We start from the raw sequence: 22,280 nt of genomic DNA, 5'->3' as shown, positions 1-22,280 counted from the left end.
CATAGAGTCTATGAATCTGTCCCCATACCCCATACGTTCTAAGACCTTCCATAAAAAGTCCCATTCTATACTGTCAAAGGCCCTGGCCATGACCCAAGAACACACAGCTCGTCTGCTGGGATTATCAACCGGAACCTGCAAGATTAATCTCTTCCCGACCACCCCACGTAAATTAAGGGGATGCAGAATCGCTATCTTTTTGTCACTTCAGCTCCCAAAAAATTGAATAAATAGGGATCAAAAAGTCGCTTGTACTCAAATATGATACCAATAAAAACTACAGTTTGTTCTGAAAAAAACAAGCCCTCACACAGCTTTCTTGATGGAAAAATAAAAAAGTTGTGGCTCTTAGAATATGGCGACACAAAAACAAAATAATTTTTTTAAACCCGTGACTTTATAGTGCAAACACCGTAAATCATAAAAAACCTGTATACATATGGTATCGCCGTAATCACATAGACCCGCAGAATAAATTAAATATGTCATTTAAAGTGAATGGTGAACGGTGTATAAAATAATAGAAGTTTTCACGGCCTAATTCCACTAAATTCAGCAAAAAAAAACCTATGGGATCAAAATGCTCACTATACACCTAGATAAGGCTGTAGTTTCCCAAATGGGGTCACTTCTGGGGGATGTCTACTGATTTGGTCCCGCAGGGACTTTGCAAATGCGACATGACACCCGAAAAACAGTCCAGCAAACTTGAGCTCCAAAAGCCAAATAGCGCTCCTTCGCTTCTGAGCCCTGCCATTTGTCCAAACAGCAGTTTATTACTACATATGGGGTATTGCCGTAATCAGGAGAAATTGCTTTATAAATCTTGGGGTGCTTTTTCTTCTTTATTCCTTGTAAAAATTAATAATTTCTAAGATTTTCATTTTTACAGACGAATTCCACTAAATTCAGCAAAAAACCTGTGGGGTTAAAATGCTCATTAGACCCCTTGATAAATTCCTTGAGGGGTGTAGTTTGCCAAATGGTGTCTATTTGGGAGCGTTTCCACTATTTTGGCCCCACAAGACCTCTTCAAGTCTGACATGGTGCCTAAAATATATTCTAACAAAAAGGAGGGCCCAAAATCCTCTAGGTACTCCTTTGCTTCTGGGGCTGGTGCTAAAGTACAATATCACACTAGGGCCACATGTGGGATACTTTGAAAAACTGGAGAATCTGGGCAATAAATACTGAGTTGTGTTTCTCTGGTAAAACCTTTTGTGTTACAGAAAAAAATGGACTTTCTGACAAAAAAAAAAGAAATTTGTAAATTTACCCCCTACTTTGCTTTAATTATTGTGAAACACCTAAAGGGATAAGAAATTTTCTAAATGCTGTATTGAAAACTTTGAGGATGCAGTTTTTAAAATTGGCTGACTTATGGGGGTTTCAAATATATAAGGCCCTCAAATCCACTTCAGAACTGAACTGGTACCTATAAAAATAGGTTTTGGAAATTTTCTTGAAAATGTGAGAAATTGCTGCTAAAGTTCTAAGCCTTGTAACGTCCTAGAAAAAAAAAGGATGTTCAAAAAACGATACCAACATAAAGTAGACATATGGAAAATGTTAATTAGTAACTATTTTGTGTGGTATTGCTATCTGTTTTAGATGCTAATTTTTGCAAATTTTCTCTAAAGTTTGGTGTTTTTCATAAACAAATACTGAACTTATTGATCATATTTTTCCACTAACATAAAGTACAGTATGTCACGAGAAAATAATCTCTGAATCGCTAGGATAGGTAAAAGCATTCCCAAGTTATTACCACATAAAGTGACACATGTCAGATTTGAAAAAATCGGCTGCGTCCACAAGGCCAAAACAGGCTCAGCCCTGAAGGGGTTAAATACAATCGCCAAAGGTTTATGGCAGTAGACTTTGCAGGCATGAATGGCAATAATTTTAATATCAACTGGTAACAAGGAGATTGGTCCGTAAGAATCTGGCTGAAGTGGATCCTTGCCAGGTTTCAACAAGACTATGATTACAGCTTCTTTCATGGTATTCGGCAAGGATCCTGACAATCCTCAAATAAGTGTAATAACTCTGGGAGCAATACCTCGCCAAATTTCTTATAGAGTGCACCTGGTAACCCATCCAACCCTGGCACTTTATTCTTGGCTAAAGAAGTAGTAGCACTTTGCAGTTCCTCTAGAGTCAATGGGGTTTCAAGGAAATCTCTATCCGCTTCTGACAGTGCATTCAGAAGCGTGCCTGAAAGAAATTGCTCAATCTCATTAGTTGTCTCAGTAAGTCTAGAGTTATACAGATTCTGATAAAGGAGGTGCAACACCTCAAGTACCTGCGCTGTCACCGACACCATATTACCCTGAGGGGTACAAATAGATGCCACATAATATGCCCCTTCCTGTTTGTTTTTTTTCAATGCTGGCTAACAAATGTCCAGCCCTATCTCCTTCCTCAAAATGAAATTGTCTAGAGAAATATCTTTTATTCTCGGCCGCTGCTAAAAGATGTGTCTGTAGAGCCTCCCTAGCATTTCTCCAGGGTTTCTCCATCACCTCACTCGGGCATTGAATAAAAGCCGTTTCAGTTTCATCTACCCTCTGTCTCATAGTTAATTCCATTTTTCTAGTTTTCATCTTCCTCTGACTAATAAGTTTGATAAGGATCCCCCGAACTGAAGCCTTCATAGTGTCCCAAACTATATTTTGAGACGCTGTACCTTTTTAAAAGCAAAAATAATCAGTGATATGTTGTGTGATATTGTCTGCATTCAACAGTGGGAGCCAGAATGCATTCACTTTCCACATTTGAATACCTTGTGTAGCTGACCATGAAAAATCTACTTGCAGGAGTACAGGTGAATGATCCAACAACGTCAAATATTCTACAAAATGAACTCTAGGCAAAAAAAAATTAATTAATGAACACATAATCTATACTGGACATTGAATTAAATGCAGTAGAATGACAGTAGAAGGTTCAGGTCCGGTGATAACTAAGATGCCAAATATCAGTGAGATTTCCTCTAACATATGTCCGAACCGTGTCAAGTCATCCCTTATAGGACTAATATCTCAGCGTAATTTGTCCCAATAACTATTTATCAAATTATTCAAATCTGCCATCAAGATCACCGGAATGCCCGGAAATCTGTTAGTAAATGCTAGCACTCTACTGAGGACCACCCCTGAATATGGAGGTGGCACATACACCGCAGCTAGATCACACTCAACATTGTAGATGCTGCCATGTAAACAGATGTATCTGCCCTCTCCATCAATTTCATCATCCATACAACTAAAAGGAATCATTTTATGTACAAAAATGCATACCCCTCCGGAAGACCCTGTATGGGTAAGTATATCCAATCCACTCCCTCTTCACCACATTCACAGCATCTAAGGTTAGATGTGTTTCCTGAAAACTAACAATAGATGGTTTATGGGTCTTAATATACTCAAAAATGTCTCTTCTCTTTATTGGATCACCCATCCCCCTTATATTCCAGGATAAAAATATTATGTGATCAGAGATCATAAATATAAGTATCAGAACTAGAAGAGTGCATATGTCCACACATCTCGTCCCCCAACCAGTCCCCAAAGAGGGACAATCCAGTCTCATGCATGAAAACAATAGAGTGAACACAAACCCATCCCAGGTGTACCAGACACCCCCCCCCCCGCAAATAATTTCAGCAATAACAGTAAGAAATGCATATACAGAGATATGACATCACCCGACCAATAACGGCAGCATGCCCGCTGTGATGGGATTATTTTTTAATGAATTCTTTCCTTTACTTCACACAATCAATCACTTTTCCGCTCCTGTCACTTTCATCTCAAAAACATCTCCAGAATCCACCCTTTCCTTACTGAGGAAACAGCCAAAACTCTCATTCTTGCTCTGATTCACTCTCGTATTGACTACTGTAACTCATTATTAGTCGGTCTTCCCCTCACTAAACTCTCCCCTCTCCAATCTATCCTCAATGTAGCAGCCAGGCTCATCTTTCTGACCAACCGCTACACCAATGCCTCTAATCTGTGCCAGTCACTGCACTGGTTGCCCATTCCCTTCAGAATTAAATTCAAACTTATTACTCTCACCCACAATGCTGCACCGCCTTACATCTCCTCCCTCATCTCAGTTTACCACCCTACTCGGGCTCTACGTTCTGCCAACGACCTTAGATTAAAATCCTCCATAATCCGAACCTGCCACTCCCATCTCCAAGATTTTTCTCATGCTGGAATGCGCTACCTCAGACAATCAGATTAATTCTAAACATCCACAGTTTTAACGTGCCCTGAAAACACATCTTTTTAGACAAGCTTATAACATTCCCTAATCTGATTACTTTCCTTGGCCCCCATTTTACATTAATCATCAGAACTTGACCCCCACATTCAGCAGTATCCCCCACACTCCTTGTAATACACTTCATATCTGTCATACACAGATACTGGCTGGTGACCGGCTTATGCAGCTTTATGTGTAATACCCCTTGTGTATAAATGGTGGCTGGATCATTGTACTGAACAAGCACTTTTTTACATTTTGTGTCTCCCTTATCTCTTCATAGATTGTAAGCTCTTGCGAGCAGGGACCTCACTCCTCTTGTTTGAATTGTAAATTAGCTTTGTCACTATGTAATGTCGGATATTGTCGGTACATGTTCCCTCTAATTGTAAAGTGCTGCGGAATATGTTGGCGCTATATAAATATAGATTATTATTATCATTATTATTATTATCATTATTAGGGTAGTACACCCTTTTATGTTATATATATATATATATATATATATATACATATATATACAGTATATATATATATATATATATATATATATAAATAACATTTTATGTAAAAAAAATATTTACAAAATTAAGATTTGGTTAATTTTCTTTAAATTGCAATGTTTCAAATGCCAATACACTCTTCATATTGATATAACCAAAGTATACTATTATTGTCTCAAAAGTAAGGTTATTTTAACACTTAAGATCTGCTGCTCCAATTAATGATGAATCAAATAATAAACTGTATTTAAAAACCGCAGTTTTCCAAAGACCAGTTCTTCAGCTACAGATAAGGCATGATTACATAATTCTGCATAATTTTGTGAGGATTGTGTGTTCTTCAGTTGACAGCTGCTCATTAGCTCTTCAACTCAGGAATTGCAGTTATAATAAAATAAGTTAGGAAACTACAAATATCTTATACATAATTTTATATTTTAAGCTGCCATTTAAAATCTTACACGCAAATACTCAGAAAGAGTACATTACTAATGTTGCAAATGACTATAACTGCTTCAAATGCGTTTTGCGATTTATAATTTATATATGACTTCAAAGGTCAATTTTCCCAGTGCCCTAATGGTGACTTCTCTTAGCTCATTTTTAACTACTATTGTTTAAAGGGGTATTGTAAGCAAAACCTTTATGGTATATCCTGTTAATATGCAATACATTTCTGACAGAAAGGAGTCCCACCTCTGTGGCACCCGATTATTAGAAGAATGGGGGTCCACTGATCCCTGTTTTGCAATACAAGGTGCTTGGCGGTTGCTGGAACTCCTACAGTTTCTCTGCTGCTCAGGTAACTCATCTTTAACCACTTAACGACATGTCACGTACATGTACGTGACAGCCGTTATGGGGAAGCATGGAGCTGGCTCACGGGCTGAGCTCGCTCCATACTCAGCGGGTGATGGTTGTGTTATACAGCCGACACCTCACTGCAACGGACGGAATAAAAAATCACTATGGTTCCGCCTGTTTAACACCTTTTATGCTGCGAGTCAAACGTTTAAATTGTTAGAATCAGGGGGGCACCGCCTCAAACACTCCATCGCGCCCCCCCGCGATGAGATCAGCCGGTGATGACTGTTGTCATGGCAGCCTGGGGGCGTAATAAAGACCTCTGGCAGGGCTTCAAAGGAGACTGTCAAGGTCATGATATACTCCAATACATTAGTATTGCAGTATATCATGCAAGCGATCCAACAATCGCTGGTTCAAAACCCAGGGGGACTAATAAAAAAGTAAAATACAGATAAATAAAAAATTTGATAATATTCAAAAAACAATATATATATAAATATTTAAAAAAAAAAAAACTTTTCCTATTGTTCTCCTAAAGCAATGTTACATTTTTTTAAAGTTAACATAACTAGTATGCCGCGTCCATAAAAGTTCAAACTATGACAATATAGCGTTCTTTAACCCACTCGGTGAACACCATAAAAAAATGAGATATATATATATATAAAACATGCAATTTGCAAGTGGTAAAACAGAAAACAAAACATATATATTTGGTATTACCGTAATCGTATCAACCTGTAGAATAAGATGAAATATGTAGTTTTTAGCGCCTGATGGACGCCGTAAAAAAAAAACAACCCAAAAATGGTGTAATCACTGTTTTTGCCCATTTCACCCCACAACTAGTTTTTTTCAGCTTCCCAGTATATTATGCGGTACAATAAATGATTCCATAAAAAGCTACAACCTGTCCTGCAACAAACAATCCCTTATATGGCTATGTCGATGAATAAATAAAATAGTTATGGCTTTTGGAAGGCGGGGAGGAAAAAAACTAAAATGGAAAAACTCAAACTGGCCAGGTCTTTAAGGGGTTAAAGAGGTTGTATCATGAAAGACAAGGGATGACATATCACTAGATTATGCTATCAATGTCCAATCAACAATGGTCTGGTTGCTCTCACCAAAGATGATCTCTAGGACCAGCGGCATAACTTCAAGCTCCTAGTCTCCAATGCCAAATCTGTAACGTTGCCCCAACCTACTATGTACTATTTATAATACTGGTGTCTTCTAGTGTGGCAGAGGGGTCTTTAAACACCCTGAGACACCAGGGCCCGGGTGAAACTGCTTCCTCTGCACCTGCAATAGCTATGCCCCTGTCTAGGACAAAGCCCCTCTTGACTTTTTCAGAGGGGAGCTGACAGGAGACTTAGTGATTGAGCACCTTCCTAGCACAGCTTCCTCTTTGTTGTAGAGATTGGCAGGATCACAGTGGTCAGACCTTCAATGATCAGATTTATTGGGAGATCTGCTTGACTCTCATTAAGTATCGATAAACTCGAAAAAAAATACACATATACGAAAGAATAAGAAAGAATATTTAATACTTAATAATTGTCCTTAAATACAGATCACCATCCACTGTTACAAACACTGCAAAACTATGGAGACCTAACTGTTTAGTAGATACTGAAATAATATACAGCATTCCCTTAAATTCCCCTAAGTTGAAGATATAAATATGGAGCATCAATTTGGTGTCTGAAAGAGGTAAATATGAGTCTTTCTATGTAGTTAATAACACTGTCTATTACAGTTATGATATTTAAAAAGTGATCTAATGTTCTAGTATTGACCCATTAGAATCACCTGCATTACAAAATGAACTTTAGAGACTGCACAGTATTCCGTAAATATTGCTTTTGTTCTTTACAGGTAAAGGTGACTTAATCGGAGCAAATCTATCGATTCAAGATCAAGTAATTAAAACCAATGCAGATGTCAAAGCACTGACCTACTGCGATCTTCAGTGTATCATTCTCAAAGGCCTTTATGAAGTTTTGGACTTTTACCCAGAATATGCACATAAATTTGTAGATGACATACAGCAGGATCTTACGTATAACCTTAGAGAAGGTCATGAAAGTGATGTAAGTGCAATTACATGAAGGTGACATTGAAAAACGAAACCATATAAAAATGTTATCTGGTGTTGATGGATGATGGATAACATAAAAATATGTGTTTTCTCACATATCTAACATATCCCTCTTCTGTGGTTACGAAATTAAGGGTATGTTCACACAGAGTTTTTTGACGAGTTTTTTGACGCGGAAAACACTCTGCAAAACTCGCCAAAAAACAGCCAAAAATGCCTCCCATTGATTGCAATGGGAGGCGGGGGCGGTTTTCTCCCGCGAGTGGTAAAACCGGCTCGCAGAAAAAGAAGAGACATGCCCTATCTTCACGCAATTACGCCTCTGACCTCCCATTGACATCAATGGGAGGCAGAGAAAGCATATTTCGCAGCGTTTTATGCCTCCGGCGCTCAATGGCCGTGGGCGTAAAACGTCGCGAAAAACGCCGGCGTGCAGGCACAGGAAGATCTGCCTCAAACTTCCAAATGGAATTTTGAGGCAGATTTTCCGCCTGCAAAAAACTTAGTGTGAACCCGGCCTTACTGTTACTACTATATTCAATTAGGTTTCTTATTGAACTCTAAATAAAATGTGTCAATCTGGAATTTCTTAGGTCCTGTTCACATCAGTTTTCGATTTCTGTTGATGGTTTCAGTCAGACTTTTCCGTTGGAGGAACCCATCAACGGAAAGACAAACGGAAACCATAGCTTCCGTTTGCATTACCATTGATTTCAATGGTAATGCTTCCGTTGCTAATAGTTGCCATTTGTCTCCATTCCATAATGGTTTCCATTTGCCTTTCCGTTGATGGGTTCAACAGAAACCGAACGCTGATATGAGCACACCCTTAAAGATCTTTTTTAATGGCTAGTACTGAGTAGATTAATGATAAATGAAGACACTTACCAGTTAAACATGTGTAGTCACAATGCATAAATTATGCAGAGATGAGTGGTGCCAGGGGCGGACATACCATTGGTGCAACCTGTGCTGCTGAACAAGGGCCCAGTAGGTTAGGGGGCCTAAAGACTTCTTAAAATATGTCAATGTCTTACAATTACTGGTGGATTTTTAAAGAAGCATAAGTGGGATGCTCTATGATGAACTATGAGAGAACAAGGGGCCAATATCTTGTTCTGGCACAGGGGCCCTCTGCTGTCTGTGTCCGCCCCTGAGTGGCGCTATATAAAGTCAGGGACAGTATGCGGGCTACATAATTCCATATACTATTGAGTCATGTCTGGAAAAGTAATGGTTATGTCACATAACAGAGCAACTCTGTGAAATTTGGATTGTGAACCATACAAATGCTTGTCCCCAATCTTGTAAGCAGAGAAACACTTGCAGGTAATAATGGAATCTGATCTCCAGTCTATCCAATTTTGACAAGAATAAGGCTGGGTTCACACGTGGCGGAATTTCACTTAAATTCCGCTGCGGACACTCCGCAGCGTTAATCCGCAGCGGAGCCGTTTGTCCATTGACTTACACTTTAATTTAGCAGTGTTCGTTTAGACGAGGCGTAAAATTCCGCTGCGGAGCATAGGCTGCGGAGCGGAATTTGGTGTCTGCAGCATGCTCTGTCTGTTGCGGAGCAGTGGCGGACTCATGGCGGAATTTCTCCATTGACTTCAATGGAGAGTCAAAATTCCGCAATGAAGATCTTATGTGTGCTGCGGAGCGTATTGGTTTTACTACCATGACATTTCTTCATTCTGGCTGGACCTATGTATTTCTAGGTCTACAGCCAGACTGAGGAAGTCAATGGGGCTCCCGTAATGACGGGAGCGTTGCTAGGAGACGTCTGTAAATAGTCACTGTCCAGGGTGCTGAAAGAGTTAAGCGATCGGCAGTAACTGTTTCTGCACCCGGGACAGTGACTACCGATCTCAATATACATGTATCTGTAAAAAAATATATAAGTTCATACTTACCGAGAACTCCCTGCGTCTGTCTCCAGTCCGGCCTCCCAGGATGACGTTTCAGTCTAAGTGACGGCTGCAGCCAATCACAGGCCAAGCACAGGCTGCAGCGGTCACATGGACTGGCGCGTCATCCAGGGAGGTCGGGCTGGATGCCGAAAGAGGGACGCGTCACCAAGACAACGGCCGGTAAGTATGAAAATCGTTTACTTTCACTAGGGAAAGTGCTGTCCCTTCTCTCTATCCTGCACTGATAGGGAGAAGGGAAGCACTTTTCCCGCAGTCCGCAGCAGCTAGTCCGCATCAATGTACTGCACATTTTGTGCAGATCCGCAGCAGAATCTGCAACGCAGATTCTGTGCGGCATTGATGCGGACAGTTGCGGAGGAAATCCGCCACGTGTGGTCATGCCCTAAATCTTGAGAAACTAGCCAAATCCTAATCTCATTAGGGATTGATACTTTCTAATGTCTATTAAGGATTTCTCCAGACTCCAATATAACAGAAAAAAATATGAATTAAGGGTGATGTCTGTCCTATTTGTTTTTTTACTGTTTATCCATAAAAACTGTATATTTTATGTATCTAATGAATTGGCAAGCCTGTATAAGATAAAAAGAGGGGGTTGACTGTTACTTCATAAGTGTTTGTCTGGCAGGTGTATAACAGCTGGGTTGTTAATGTGTGAGTTGTCTGTTACTTTTAGCCCAGAGTCTAGTAGGTAATGGCAGTGCTGGGTCTCTATGGTGAGGTGTTTTAGAGTGTCATTCATACTTTACAGTTTCTAACCTGGATTAAAGATGAGAGACTGATTGGTGGAAATTGATTAACTCCTCAGTTAGTTCTAAATTACATATGTCGTTTGCGAAAGTACCTGAGAAAGAAGGAAATCTTACAGATTGGACCAATATCAGGAATCACAATCAGCCACAATAAAGGTGGACTAGCGGAATTAAATATGCACCTTCCAAAATAAACAGACAAACATACACCGATTAGCCATAACTTTAATACTCCTGACAGGTGAAGTGAACAACATTGATTATCTCATTGCATTGCAAAAGACGGCGCATAAGAAAGACGCCCGCGTCAAAGAAGTGCCTGTCACTTCTTGGGACGTAATTGGAGCCATTTTCCATTGACTCCATAGAAAAACAGCTCCAATTACGTCCGTAATGGACGCTGCGAAAAACGCCTGCACTTGCCTTTACGTCTGAAATTCCGGAAGTGTTTTCTCCTGAAAATAGCTCCGTAATTTCAGGTGTATCGGACGTGTACGTGTGAACATACCCTTACACTCTCAGATCTAGGACTTCTCTCGCGTCTACCTTATGTCTCCTTGTGTCTCCCTTTGCGTCTAGTTACTAGAATCCCTATCCATATGTTATTTACCACTGTGCAACCCTCTAAACATTTAAACATATCATGAAAGTCTCCTGTTCAGCAAGTTTATAACCTGTAAGCCTAGAGATACTACCTCAACTTGACAATTTTACCTTTGCATGTACCTCTGGTCCTTTTAAATTGTAAGCTTATGTGAGCAGTTTTCCTCCATATCAAGTCACCTCTGTATTTTCAAATGTTTAATGCTATATTGTCTTTATGGGCTTGTTTGTAATGTGCAACTATGTAAAGATTCAGGAAGGGAATGGCATTGTATAAAATTATATTATTATTATTATTCCATTTTTACTGTGGTCACCAGAAATTAGTTCTTCATCATACTATAGTCAAATAATCAGGAATCATGTGAATTGTTTACTAAATTGTGAGCTTTGTATATTATTGTTATTTAGGTTCAGGCTACATGGCGACATGAACCCACGTGAGAAATACTGTCAAATCAGCATAATGGCACAACTTCAGTTACCCAAGGGGACCCAAAAAATGACAGAAATGTCAAAATAGTTAGAATTTTTGCAATTGTCGCAAGGTTGCTTCTGATAGTTGCAAGGTCGCTGGTACAGATGTAGCCATCTTTTAATGCATTAAATACACAGTGGCAAGAAACTTTAACTTGACTTTTCAATGTCTTTTGTTGCGTGATATCACGCTGCAGCAAGTTATCACTGTCCAGATAAACTTGGCTACATCCGTTATTTTTTTTTCACCTATAGATTTATTTATTTTTTACCCTAGAAGGAACAATTACATTTTTGCAATTCACATCTGACTTTGTCTTCTGTGTAACCAGATCCTTAAACTTTAAAAAAAAATGGAGGAACACAATAAATATATCATACACAGGATATTAAAAATGCGAATTTGCACATGATTCTGACTGAAGTAGAGACCTTATTCCATAATACTGTAAGGGCACAGCCAGACATGGCGGAATTGCTGTAGAATTCCGCTGCAGACAGTCCGCAGTGGAATTCTCCAGCGGACGTTTTTTACATTTGTTTCAATACATTTTGAGGCAAGTTAGTTCAGACATTGCGGAAAACTCTGCTGCGGACCATAGGCTGCGGTCCATAATTTTCCCTCCGCAGCATGCACTGTCTGTTGCGGAGAAGAAGCGGAATTTCACTGCAGATTTCAGCCTTTGCAATGCAAAAACTGAAATCTGTGGCAAGTCCGCTGTGTTTTTTGCAACGTCTGAATTACCTGTCAAATTTGCAAATGTTTGTGCAGATTCGTTGCGTAATTGCCCCAAATCTGCACCAACATTTGCAGCGGAAAAACTCTACCACGTCTGGCCGTGCCCTAAAGGAGTGACTCTCCAGGTTCTGTCAGAGCATGCTGGGTATTGTAGTTTTGCAACAGATGGAGAGCCACAAGAAGGAAATAACTAGAACACTTTATGTATTTTTGAGAAAAAGTAATTTATGTAGAATGTGGGAATAAAAGCAAAAACATAACTGTGTGTAGTCAATGGTACAGTAACCATACAGGTTTCAGCTAAACCTGTATGTGCAGGTCACAAACCAGTGCAGGTCACAAAGGGATTAAAGTACATAGTGCATGGCACAATGTCTTTCACTGTCTGCTTTCATATATAGTGTAAATAAAAACAAAACTGATAGTGTTGGACCTCCCAAAATATTCTAGTTAGAATCGTTGAGCGAGATGAGAAACGTATTGAACCTAGTGAAGGCCTTCTTTTCAACAGTATTTACGGAATAAAATAAAATGTCAGGTGAAATGCTCACTAATAAAGTAAATGCACTGTTTAATGTCACCTGCATAACTCAAAAAGTAAAGACCCGGTTTAACAAGACCAAAATAGTTCAACCACCAAGTTTCGATTTAAATCGTTCAGATGTTCTGCCATATTCTACATGAATTAAGGAATGGGGTAGATATCCAACCTGATCAAGCGTATCAAACAAGTATGTTTAGCAAGGCAGTATTGTAATATCAAAGTATACTATTTACGCAAGCTAAAAATCACTGAGAAAGGAATAAAGGCGCAGCTGATCAGAGGCATAAATGACCCTAAATAAGCAAAGTGCAATGGCTTATAGCAGGGAACCTACTATATGCCACTGGGTTTCCTGCTATATGCCACTGTACTTTGCTTTTTTACGAGCATCTGTTCCTCTGACCTGCTGTGCTTTTATACCTTTTCTTATTTATTTGCATCTTGAGTAAATACATTTGTTATTATGTATTAATATTACAATACTGCCTTACTATTCATATTTGTCATGTTGGATGTTGATATTAAGGATACCCACCCTTATGATTTTGTATTGACGGATACATATTTTGTAATAGTATTTCTGTTTTATCATAATGAATTTAACCAATAAAGAAGTGCAGAGAGGTCCATCGTAATAATAGGGAAATTCAATAGGTGTTTATTCAATGATCATATTTAGTGGCATAGATAACAACATTTCCATATTTCTAGATTATCTTAAGATGTGTAAGTTAATTAACACAGAAGACAATTAAGGTATATTGCAAAGAAATATAAAGAAATTTAAAAAGTTGAGCAAAGAAATGACAAATGAAGTGTAATGTTGAAGAAAGGTTATGCAATTAACATGAGATAACAACAGTAACCAAAACATATTAAATCGTATAACACTGGGAAAATAGACATGGAAAAGACATGTGGATATTAGTAGATTGTAAATAGATTTTTGTAACCAGTGCCAGGCAGCTGCTGCCAAGACAAATAAGATCATTGGATATATCTGAATTAGCCTTTGTATATATGATGAATGCTTGATTTTACCCACATGTAATTAACTAGTCATAAAGATGTAAAAGGTTGGCTATAACTCTGGGCACCAGTGTACAAGAAAGACATAGCCGAACTGGAGAAACCAGAGTTGGGCAACCAAATTAATTAAGGAAACGGTTGGATTACAGCATGACGAAACATTGGTGAGGGTGGGTTAACACACATTGGGTTTTTTGCTGCAAAAAAACGATGCAGCCAGATGTTAGCTGGAAGTCAATGCTAAAATATAGAACGCACTCTAAACATAGCATTTTTTTAAGTGCACCTTTTTTATTTCATATTTTTTGAGTTGGCTGGCTTTGGCATTTTTTTAAGCATTTTGTGGCATTTTTCTCCCATAGACTCCTAAGTTTCAAAGTGGGTTTAGTTTTTTTTATGGTGTTTTTTGTGGCATTTGTTTTTTTTAGAATAAATCACATGTTGCAAAGAGGAATTTTTGCATCACATGATTTTTGAATAACATTATTACAATATGAAAAAAAACACCTAAAAAAAACTCAGGTAGTTAAACACGCTATTTGCAAAAACTGCCACCAAAAATGCTATAAAAAAAATACATACTGTACCATTTTACTTTTTGCCATAAAAAAATGTCAGACATAAAGCGTGCGTGAAGGAAGCCTAAAACTATACTGTTTTAGTTTGGAACAGAGATGGCTTAGGGTTGACCCAATTACTACAGTATGTACAAGTATATCAATGCTCAATGCAGAGATCGAGAGGCCTACAACCATAACCACAGCAGTAAAAAAAAAAATGATGTGCAACATTCACGTCTTATTGGAAAAAGTGCACGACCAGAATAAAACTTTCGTTTTTTTAGATAAGGACGTGAGTGCTGTCCAGAACTTTCTATGTTGCTGTTGCTATATAAGGGCCAGTTGGACGGAGCCCTTTTTGGACTTGCACCGCATATACCATTATCTTGGCTTTGGAAGATGTCCATCCTTCTTTTTTTGGGCAATCATGGTCCTAATTTTAGAGCTTTAGGAAAATGTTGCTAGAACTGTTTCTATGGTAAACAGCTGCAGTACAGTATAGAAAAATCTCTTACACATTGTGTTTTTTTCCTTCCTCTGGATCAAAGAATAACCTCCTGAGCTTCCATTTCCACTGCTCCAGATCAACACTTCATGATAATATCATCTTTTTTCCAACCTTGCTACAGTGATCAACTGTAACTAGACACATGCCTATAAATACAGATACACATATAGGATAGTTGTTTATTACATCATTTTTATTTTCTAACGGCATTGAGCATTTTCTGACATTTGTTTCTTTTTATCAATTAAGTAATATTTTTATTTTTTATTTTAGAGAATGGCAAGACTCTCATGCAAATCAACTCTATCACAGGTACAGTACATATTAACCGTTTTATTTTATGTTATTACATAATACATATACAGTATTACTAGAGATGAGCGAATTTCTTGAAATTCGTTTTGGGTCCGATTTGAATGAATCGGCTGTCCTATTTGATTCGGTCTGAACAAGTGCCCCAATTGCCCTAAAAACTCGTGTCTAACTCTCTGACATCTTCTAGGACTGTATCCAAACCTTTTCAAGCATTTAAATGGGGTCGACCACTTTAAGTTTATTTTGACTAATGTGCAAGAAAAATCATTGTGTGCCACTTACTAATACATAGTTATTATAAGATCAGTGGCAATGTCTTAATCTGGGAAGCGCCGCCCCTTGCTACTTCAGCCTTCTCCACAGACTGTATGATGCATTCATTCTTAACATGGCCATTGATGGAGGGGCATATGACCAGGCACATCCATTAGCAGCCTCCATTGAATAATACTGCGCATGACAAGGAAAGCTAACGAATGCTCAGTGCCATGCACAGGCCGCTGATTAGTATGTATTAGTAAGTGGCAAAAAATGCTATTTCCCACACAACAGTGAAAGTAAATATACAGTGGTCAACCTATTAACCGCCATGCCAGCATTAGTAATGTCATCCACCTATACTACTCATGACTGGCTATGCCAGAGGGAGGGATAACAACCGGACATTCTGGAAAGGCTGCCTTCAATGCCTTATGGGATTATGGGTAAGCCTGCCCAAGGTCATGTTATCCTTTTTTAATCTGTAAAATTGTGGCCAGCTCCCCTTGGCCGTCGCCATTTTACCACAACTTGTTGCGCTGCAAACCCCAAAGGTTTCAGATTTCACAGAATCCGAAACTTTTGGGAAGTTTGGACCAAATTCAATTCGTGTAGAATCGATTCGCTCATCTCTATATATTACTATAGGGGTTACAAAAACTCAAAGATTACCTTTTGTTTTTATCTAAATAGTTGCAAAATTCTGTTCAAATGAAATAGGACAACGTATTTAATTTCATAATATATCTTTATAGAGGGTGGAGATCTTTTTTTTTATATACAGAGCTCCAAATCCTTACTTCCCATCACACAGCCATAGAGTTAAAAAAAAAAAATCTCCAGTAAGTGTCTAGGCTCCCACTAGTAGAGATGGCAGGCAGGTAAAAAAAAAATATATTATTAAGAGGCCATCAGAACAATAACATTTCTTAAATCCAGTCGCAATAAGCTGAAGTGATCAGCTTTTATTGCCATACATTTTTCCTACCGCAGAAACGTACTAATACATGGCAACCATACAAATACCACTCATACCGCTCAACAAAAAAATAAAAAGTTATCGCTCTTAGAATATGGTTGGTGACACAAAACAAATTTTAGTTTTAACAATTATTTTTTTCCTTGTAAAAGTAGCAAAACATAAAAAACGATATACATACAATTGTATTAAGCCATAGAATAAAGTTAACATGTTGAAAACCAAAAACCACCCAAAAAATGGAGGTGTCACTTCTTTCTTCCCATTCAACACCACAATTTTTTCCAGTTTGCTAGTACCTTATATGGTACAATAAATTGTACCATGAAAAATTACAACTCATCCCGCAAAAATCAAGCCCACTTATGGCTTTATCGATGGAAAAATATAAAAGTTATGGCTTTTGGATGTGGGGAGGAGAAAACGAAAATTAAAACTAGAAAAATGGCTACCAAAGAAACGGGTTAATGGAATCACAGACAAAACAGACAGAAAATTTTAAAAACCATTAAATGTTGTGTAACAGGTAACAAATAGACAAGAGGGTACAGACCATGATAAGCTAATCCCTCCTGGACCATCCCACAGAGAATATAAAGCTATTCCACGACAGATTTGTTCATACTATAGCCATGAAAGTCTAAATATAAGTTTCCAGATAAAAATACTGTTAGAATTCATAAAAGCGATCAAAAGAGTACAACTAATAGTGCAGTAAAACAAGTCCTCCCAGCATACTCCAACGTGATATTATAAATAATAAAATACGTCCTTCTAGATTTCTTTAATATAGTATAAGAACAATACAAAATATTGAAACATCAAGGACTGCCTGAAAGGGGCAGAAGAAAGCAATAATAAATCAGAAGTATATCACAGTTATAGAAATTGAGTAGCAAAAAACGATTGGTCCCTATAAGCTTCACACGTTTTGCCACAAATTTGTGGCTTCCACAAGGGAAGTCTTGTGGTAGCCACAGTTTAGTGGTGATACGCATGGGGCTTATAGGGACTATCCAGTGGCGCTATGCAGTTGCGACCGGGCCCCTAAGCCTGGGGGGCCCACGGGCCCCCATTGCCATACAGCATGCTTCCTAAATAAATCTTCTGTGCTGTGAAGCCGGCACTTCCTGGTTACTACGGTCACATGGTACACTTAGTGTACCATATGACCATGTTCTCACGTGACACGTCTTCCAGACAGTGGAATGGAAGAGTCGGTTTGGAGGACTCCAGGTAAGCTGCAGTCTGTAATGTAATGTATTGTGTGGCGTTGTAATGTAATGTAATGTGTTGTAATGTAATGTAATGTGTTGTGATGCCTTGTAATGTATTGTGTTGTATTGTGCTGTTTGCGGTGGAGAGGGGGGGGCGTTAAATGACAGCCCCCCCCCCTCCTCTCTCCACCGCAAACTCCACAATCCAACACAATACAGTATAGTACACATGACTGTATGAGAGCGGGGCAGCGGCTGTGTAATACAGTCACTGCCCCGCTCCTGAGTCCTGACATGTGCGCGCCATCAGGATGATGTGATTCGGCCGGCGCTGCACTAATGATCTGCGGCACTGAAGACAGAACATGGCAGGTGCACTACAAAACACCCCCATGTTCTGTCCTCAGTGCCTGAACCTCATTAGTGTAGCGCCGGCCGCATCTCCTCATGCTGACCGTGCGTACACTTCCTGTCAGGAGCGGGGCAATGGTTGTATTACACAGCCGCAGCCCTGCTCTATAACGGCGGAGATCAGGGAAACCTCTCATCTCCGCCGCTATTCTCCTGAATGCTGCGATCAAAGCTGACTGCAGCATTCAGGGGGAAATGAGAAGGGAATTCCTGTGACGCAATTGAGGGACATACCATATATGGGCAGACAGCCCAGGGTCCATTGAAGGACCCCAGTGCTGTCTGACCATATTTCCTGTTGTTAGGGCATACTTAGGTATGTCCTAACAACTGCCTGTGTACTATACGTACACAGGCTAATGTACTGTAATATAGATATATGCCAGTACATTAAAGTTTAAAAAAGAAAGTAAAAACAATGTAATGTTAAATAAATAAAAAATACACATACGCCTTTTTTACAATAAACATTAAAATAAGTCTCAATACATAAAATATACATATAATCGGTATTGGCGCGGCCGTAATAACCTACACAACAATTTTTTTGCATCATTTATGATGTGTGCACTGTAAAAAATAAAATAAAAACTGCTTTCTATTACTTATTGTGGGGCACGAGGTGCAATGATGAATTTAACCTCCATGTGCCTCACATTAAGGGCTCATTTACACGAGCGTGTGCGTTTTGCGCACGCAAAAACCGCAGAATTTTGTGTGCACAAAAGGCACTTAACAGCTCTATGTGTCAGCCCTGTGTGCTTTTCGCGCAGCCGCCATCATGATGACACTCCGTTTGGATGTTTGTCAACAGAAAGCACGTGGTGCTTTTCTGCTTGCAAACATACTTTTTACAGCTGTTGCGCGAATCACGCGCGTCCCACGGAAGTGCTTCCGTGTGGTGCGCGTGATTTTCACGCAGCCATTGACTTCAATGGGTGCGTGATGCGCGAACAGCACACAAAGATAGGACATGTCGTGAGTTTTTTTCAGCAGACTCACGCTGAGCAAAACTCACGGACTGTCTGCACGGCCCCATAGACTAATATAGGTGCGTACGACACGCGTGAAAAGCACGTGCGTCGCACGCACGTATATCACGCTCGTGTAAACTAGCCCTAACAGTAATTAACCCCATGATGTACCTTACACATTAACCCATTATGACTGAGAAACATAATGGGGTTAATTACTATTAATGTGAGGCACATTCAAAATTCATCATCACACCTCGTGCCTCACATTAGAAAACGAAAGAACTATTTTTTTATTACTGTTGGCAAAGTAAACGAAGTATCGGTATCGTAGTGCAAATTTTGGTATCGTGACATCCCTACACTGTGGGTCGCGTCCCCCTTGGGGGTTCGTGTGAAGACCTCCAGGGGGTCGCGAGTCACTCACCGAGGTCCCGGTTCCATTCGATGCTGGAGCAAGGAGCTGACATCTCCTTGATCCAGCATTCACTGTGCCCTGAGCGGCTCGACGTAGTCTGGAGGGATGCAGCGACATCATCGCGCCTGCCTGCGCTGAGTCACTCATAGCACACACCGGAGGAGGCGAAGGATCCTCCACCCGACGTGGGAACGGGGATAGGTAAGTAATTATGTTATTTTTCTATTATGCACATATGGGGGCATTATACTGTATGGGGGCTGATATTGCGGGGGGGCATTATACTGCATGGGGGCTGATAAGATGGGGTGCATTATACTCTATGGGGAACATTATACGGTATGGGGCTGTTATGGGGGGGGCATTATACTGTATGGGGGCTGATATTGCGGGGGGGGCATTATACTGCATGGGGGCTGATAAGATGGGGGCATTGTACTGCATGGGGCTGATATGGGGGAATCATACTGTATGGGGGGCTGATATGGGGAGCATTGTACGGTATGGGGTTGTTATGGGGGGCATTATACATTATGGGGCATTATACTGTGTGGGGGCTTTTTACTATAGGGGCTGTTGGGCAAGGCATCTGGGCATAGGCGTGCGCAGGGGTCTGATGATGATGGTGGTGTTGGGGAGTGGTAGGGGGGCCCAAGCTGAATTCTTGCACCCGGGCCCATGAGCCTTTAGCTACGCCCCTGGGACTATCCCTCTTTTTGCTACTCCATTCCAATAACGCTGATAGACTTCTGTTTTATTATTGCTTTTTTCTGCCCCTTTCAGGCACTACTGAAGTTGCAGTATATTGATTTGTTCTTATACTATATTTAAGAATGCTAGAAGCGCTTATTTCATGTTGTAATATCCCATTGAAGTATGCTGGAAGGACTTATTAAATCGAAATGCTCTAATAGAGTGTACGGAAACAAGTTGTCCTGATGGTTTAAAGAATTTGATGGTATGGCTGTGTGATGGAAAATAGTGGATTTGGAACTTTGTATCAAAACAGTGGAGCTCCAGCATTATAAAGATATGTTATTAAATAATTCAGCACAGATTGCTGCACCTATTTAGATAGAAAACAAAACAATGTGTACACTTTAGAAGACTCAGTAGGCTTACTTGCAAACTTATGGAAAACTGTAGATAACACATCATGATATGTGATGAAATGAGCCAGAAGGAAGTGATCCCAGAGAGGTGAAAAATATAAAAATACAACTATTTTTAGCATTTTTTTTTAAGCTTTTTAGGGATTTTTAGGTTCAGACCACAGCACAAGTCACAAATATAACCAAGGAAGCAAAGGATTTAAAGAAAGCATCTACTACAAATTGAAGACCCCACATATTAATTAAAGAAAAAGTCATCAAGAGGCAAATCTATCCCTCTAAACGGAGTCATTGTGGTTTCAAAGGGGTTCAGTTGGTAAATTGTGCTGATATATGGTATTTATGAACTTCTTTATGTCTTTTAATAAACGAGATGTATTATTGAGAGCGCATTGTCCCATATATATTTATGTGACACTGCTGAATTTGTTATTTCACTTGTTCAATTGTGAAACGTAATCAGCAAAGATATTATCACTACACCAAAAATGTCTATAATACTGTGATACATTTTTGAGAATGCTTGGACAACGGACTTTTGAAAGATTTGCTGAGCTCTACTTCACGGATTCATTTATGATATGGGGCATTTGGTATGGTCCCTGTAAATAATCATGTAGGGTACAACACCAAGTCTCCTGCATCCCAAGAAGGAAATAATTCCTCTGTAAACCTCAGTGATTTTTTTAAAATTATTATTGGTGTAGTAAGGATGAAGAAAAGGCAAAGTGGCACAAAACCTTGACTATTAGGTTATGTTCACATACATTGGTAGGGGTACGGTTAAAAACGAAATAACAAAAATGCATCTGAAAACTTCAGAGCATTACTTCCCCAACTAATAATTCAGATTTGCCTTTCCCTGTTTCTCAAATTTTCTGTCTTTGGAGAATTAACGGTGCCATCTTAACTTTCTAGACATGGTACTCAGGTGTGCATGTGGCGATCTTAGGCTTGAATGCAGCTGTTCGAAAAAAAACAAAAAACATTTCACGACGATGCACAATTCTAGTGCTGATGACACTTCCAGAGGCAGTTTAGTATTATGTAGTGAGCGACGCAACAGGGGATATGCGCTTTTTATGCGTGAAACGCTTGAGGACTCTGTGAGTTTGGATAGTCTACCGCTTCCTTTCTGAGGTGTTGTTGCTCCTAGATGCTTCTACCTCACAAGATTAACACTTACAGTTGACCTGGGTAGATCTAGAAGATTAGAAATTTTACGTTTTGACCTGTGGCAAAGGGGCCTTCTATAACAGTGCCACATTTAAGTAATTGAGCTCTTCAGTACAACCCATACTACTAGCAATGATTGTTTATTGAGATTGCATGGCGGTGTGTTTGATTTTATGCACCTATTTGCAGTGGGTGTGGCTGAAACATGTGAACTCAATAAATACTCAATAAATAGTCCACATACTTTTGACCATATAATATAGCTAAAATGTATAATATGAATGTAGTAGCTTCATAAAAAAAAAAACATATTGGGGACGAGTTCTGTTGAAGGTTATAGCCGGTGGGGTTAGAGGGAATACTACATTTTGGTTAGAAAGCAGTAGAGGCACTGAAGTCTTCTATAAATGTTCTTCAAAATTCATAGGTTATTCTAAGCACATAACTTTATTTCTTTGTAGGGATTAATGAGCTGCCGAATATCATCTGCTGAAATAAAAATTCTGCATATTCTTCTCTGTCCCCAGTGGTTACGTATTCATTAAATAACACAAAGCTTTCTTGATTTATTCTCAAAGCATCTCC

General features: G+C 39.3%; 1 protein-coding gene across 4 annotated transcripts in view; it reads left to right on the top strand.

The window, feature by feature from the left end:
• The window catches only part of KCNH8 (potassium voltage-gated channel subfamily H member 8), a 362,579-nt gene that overhangs the window by 278,582 nt on the left and 61,717 nt on the right, over positions 1–22,280 (top strand). For 3 of the 4 annotated variants that reach the window (XM_075827220.1, XM_075827218.1, XM_075827217.1), the window contains 2 exons: positions 7,467–7,681; positions 15,109–15,147. In XM_075827220.1, the coding sequence (XP_075683335.1) occupies positions 7,467–7,681; positions 15,109–15,147 (254 nt within the window). The remainder of the gene's footprint in view (positions 1–7,466; positions 7,682–15,108; positions 15,148–22,280) is intronic. The other variant, XM_075827219.1, reaches the window with a different exon arrangement.

This window comes from Rhinoderma darwinii, chromosome 5 (genome assembly GCF_050947455.1).
Source record: "Rhinoderma darwinii isolate aRhiDar2 chromosome 5, aRhiDar2.hap1, whole genome shotgun sequence".
NCBI lineage: Eukaryota > Metazoa > Chordata > Amphibia > Anura > Rhinodermatidae > Rhinoderma > Rhinoderma darwinii.
Note: the sequence above shows the minus strand (reverse complement) of the source record. Positions and strands in the feature narration are given on the sequence as shown.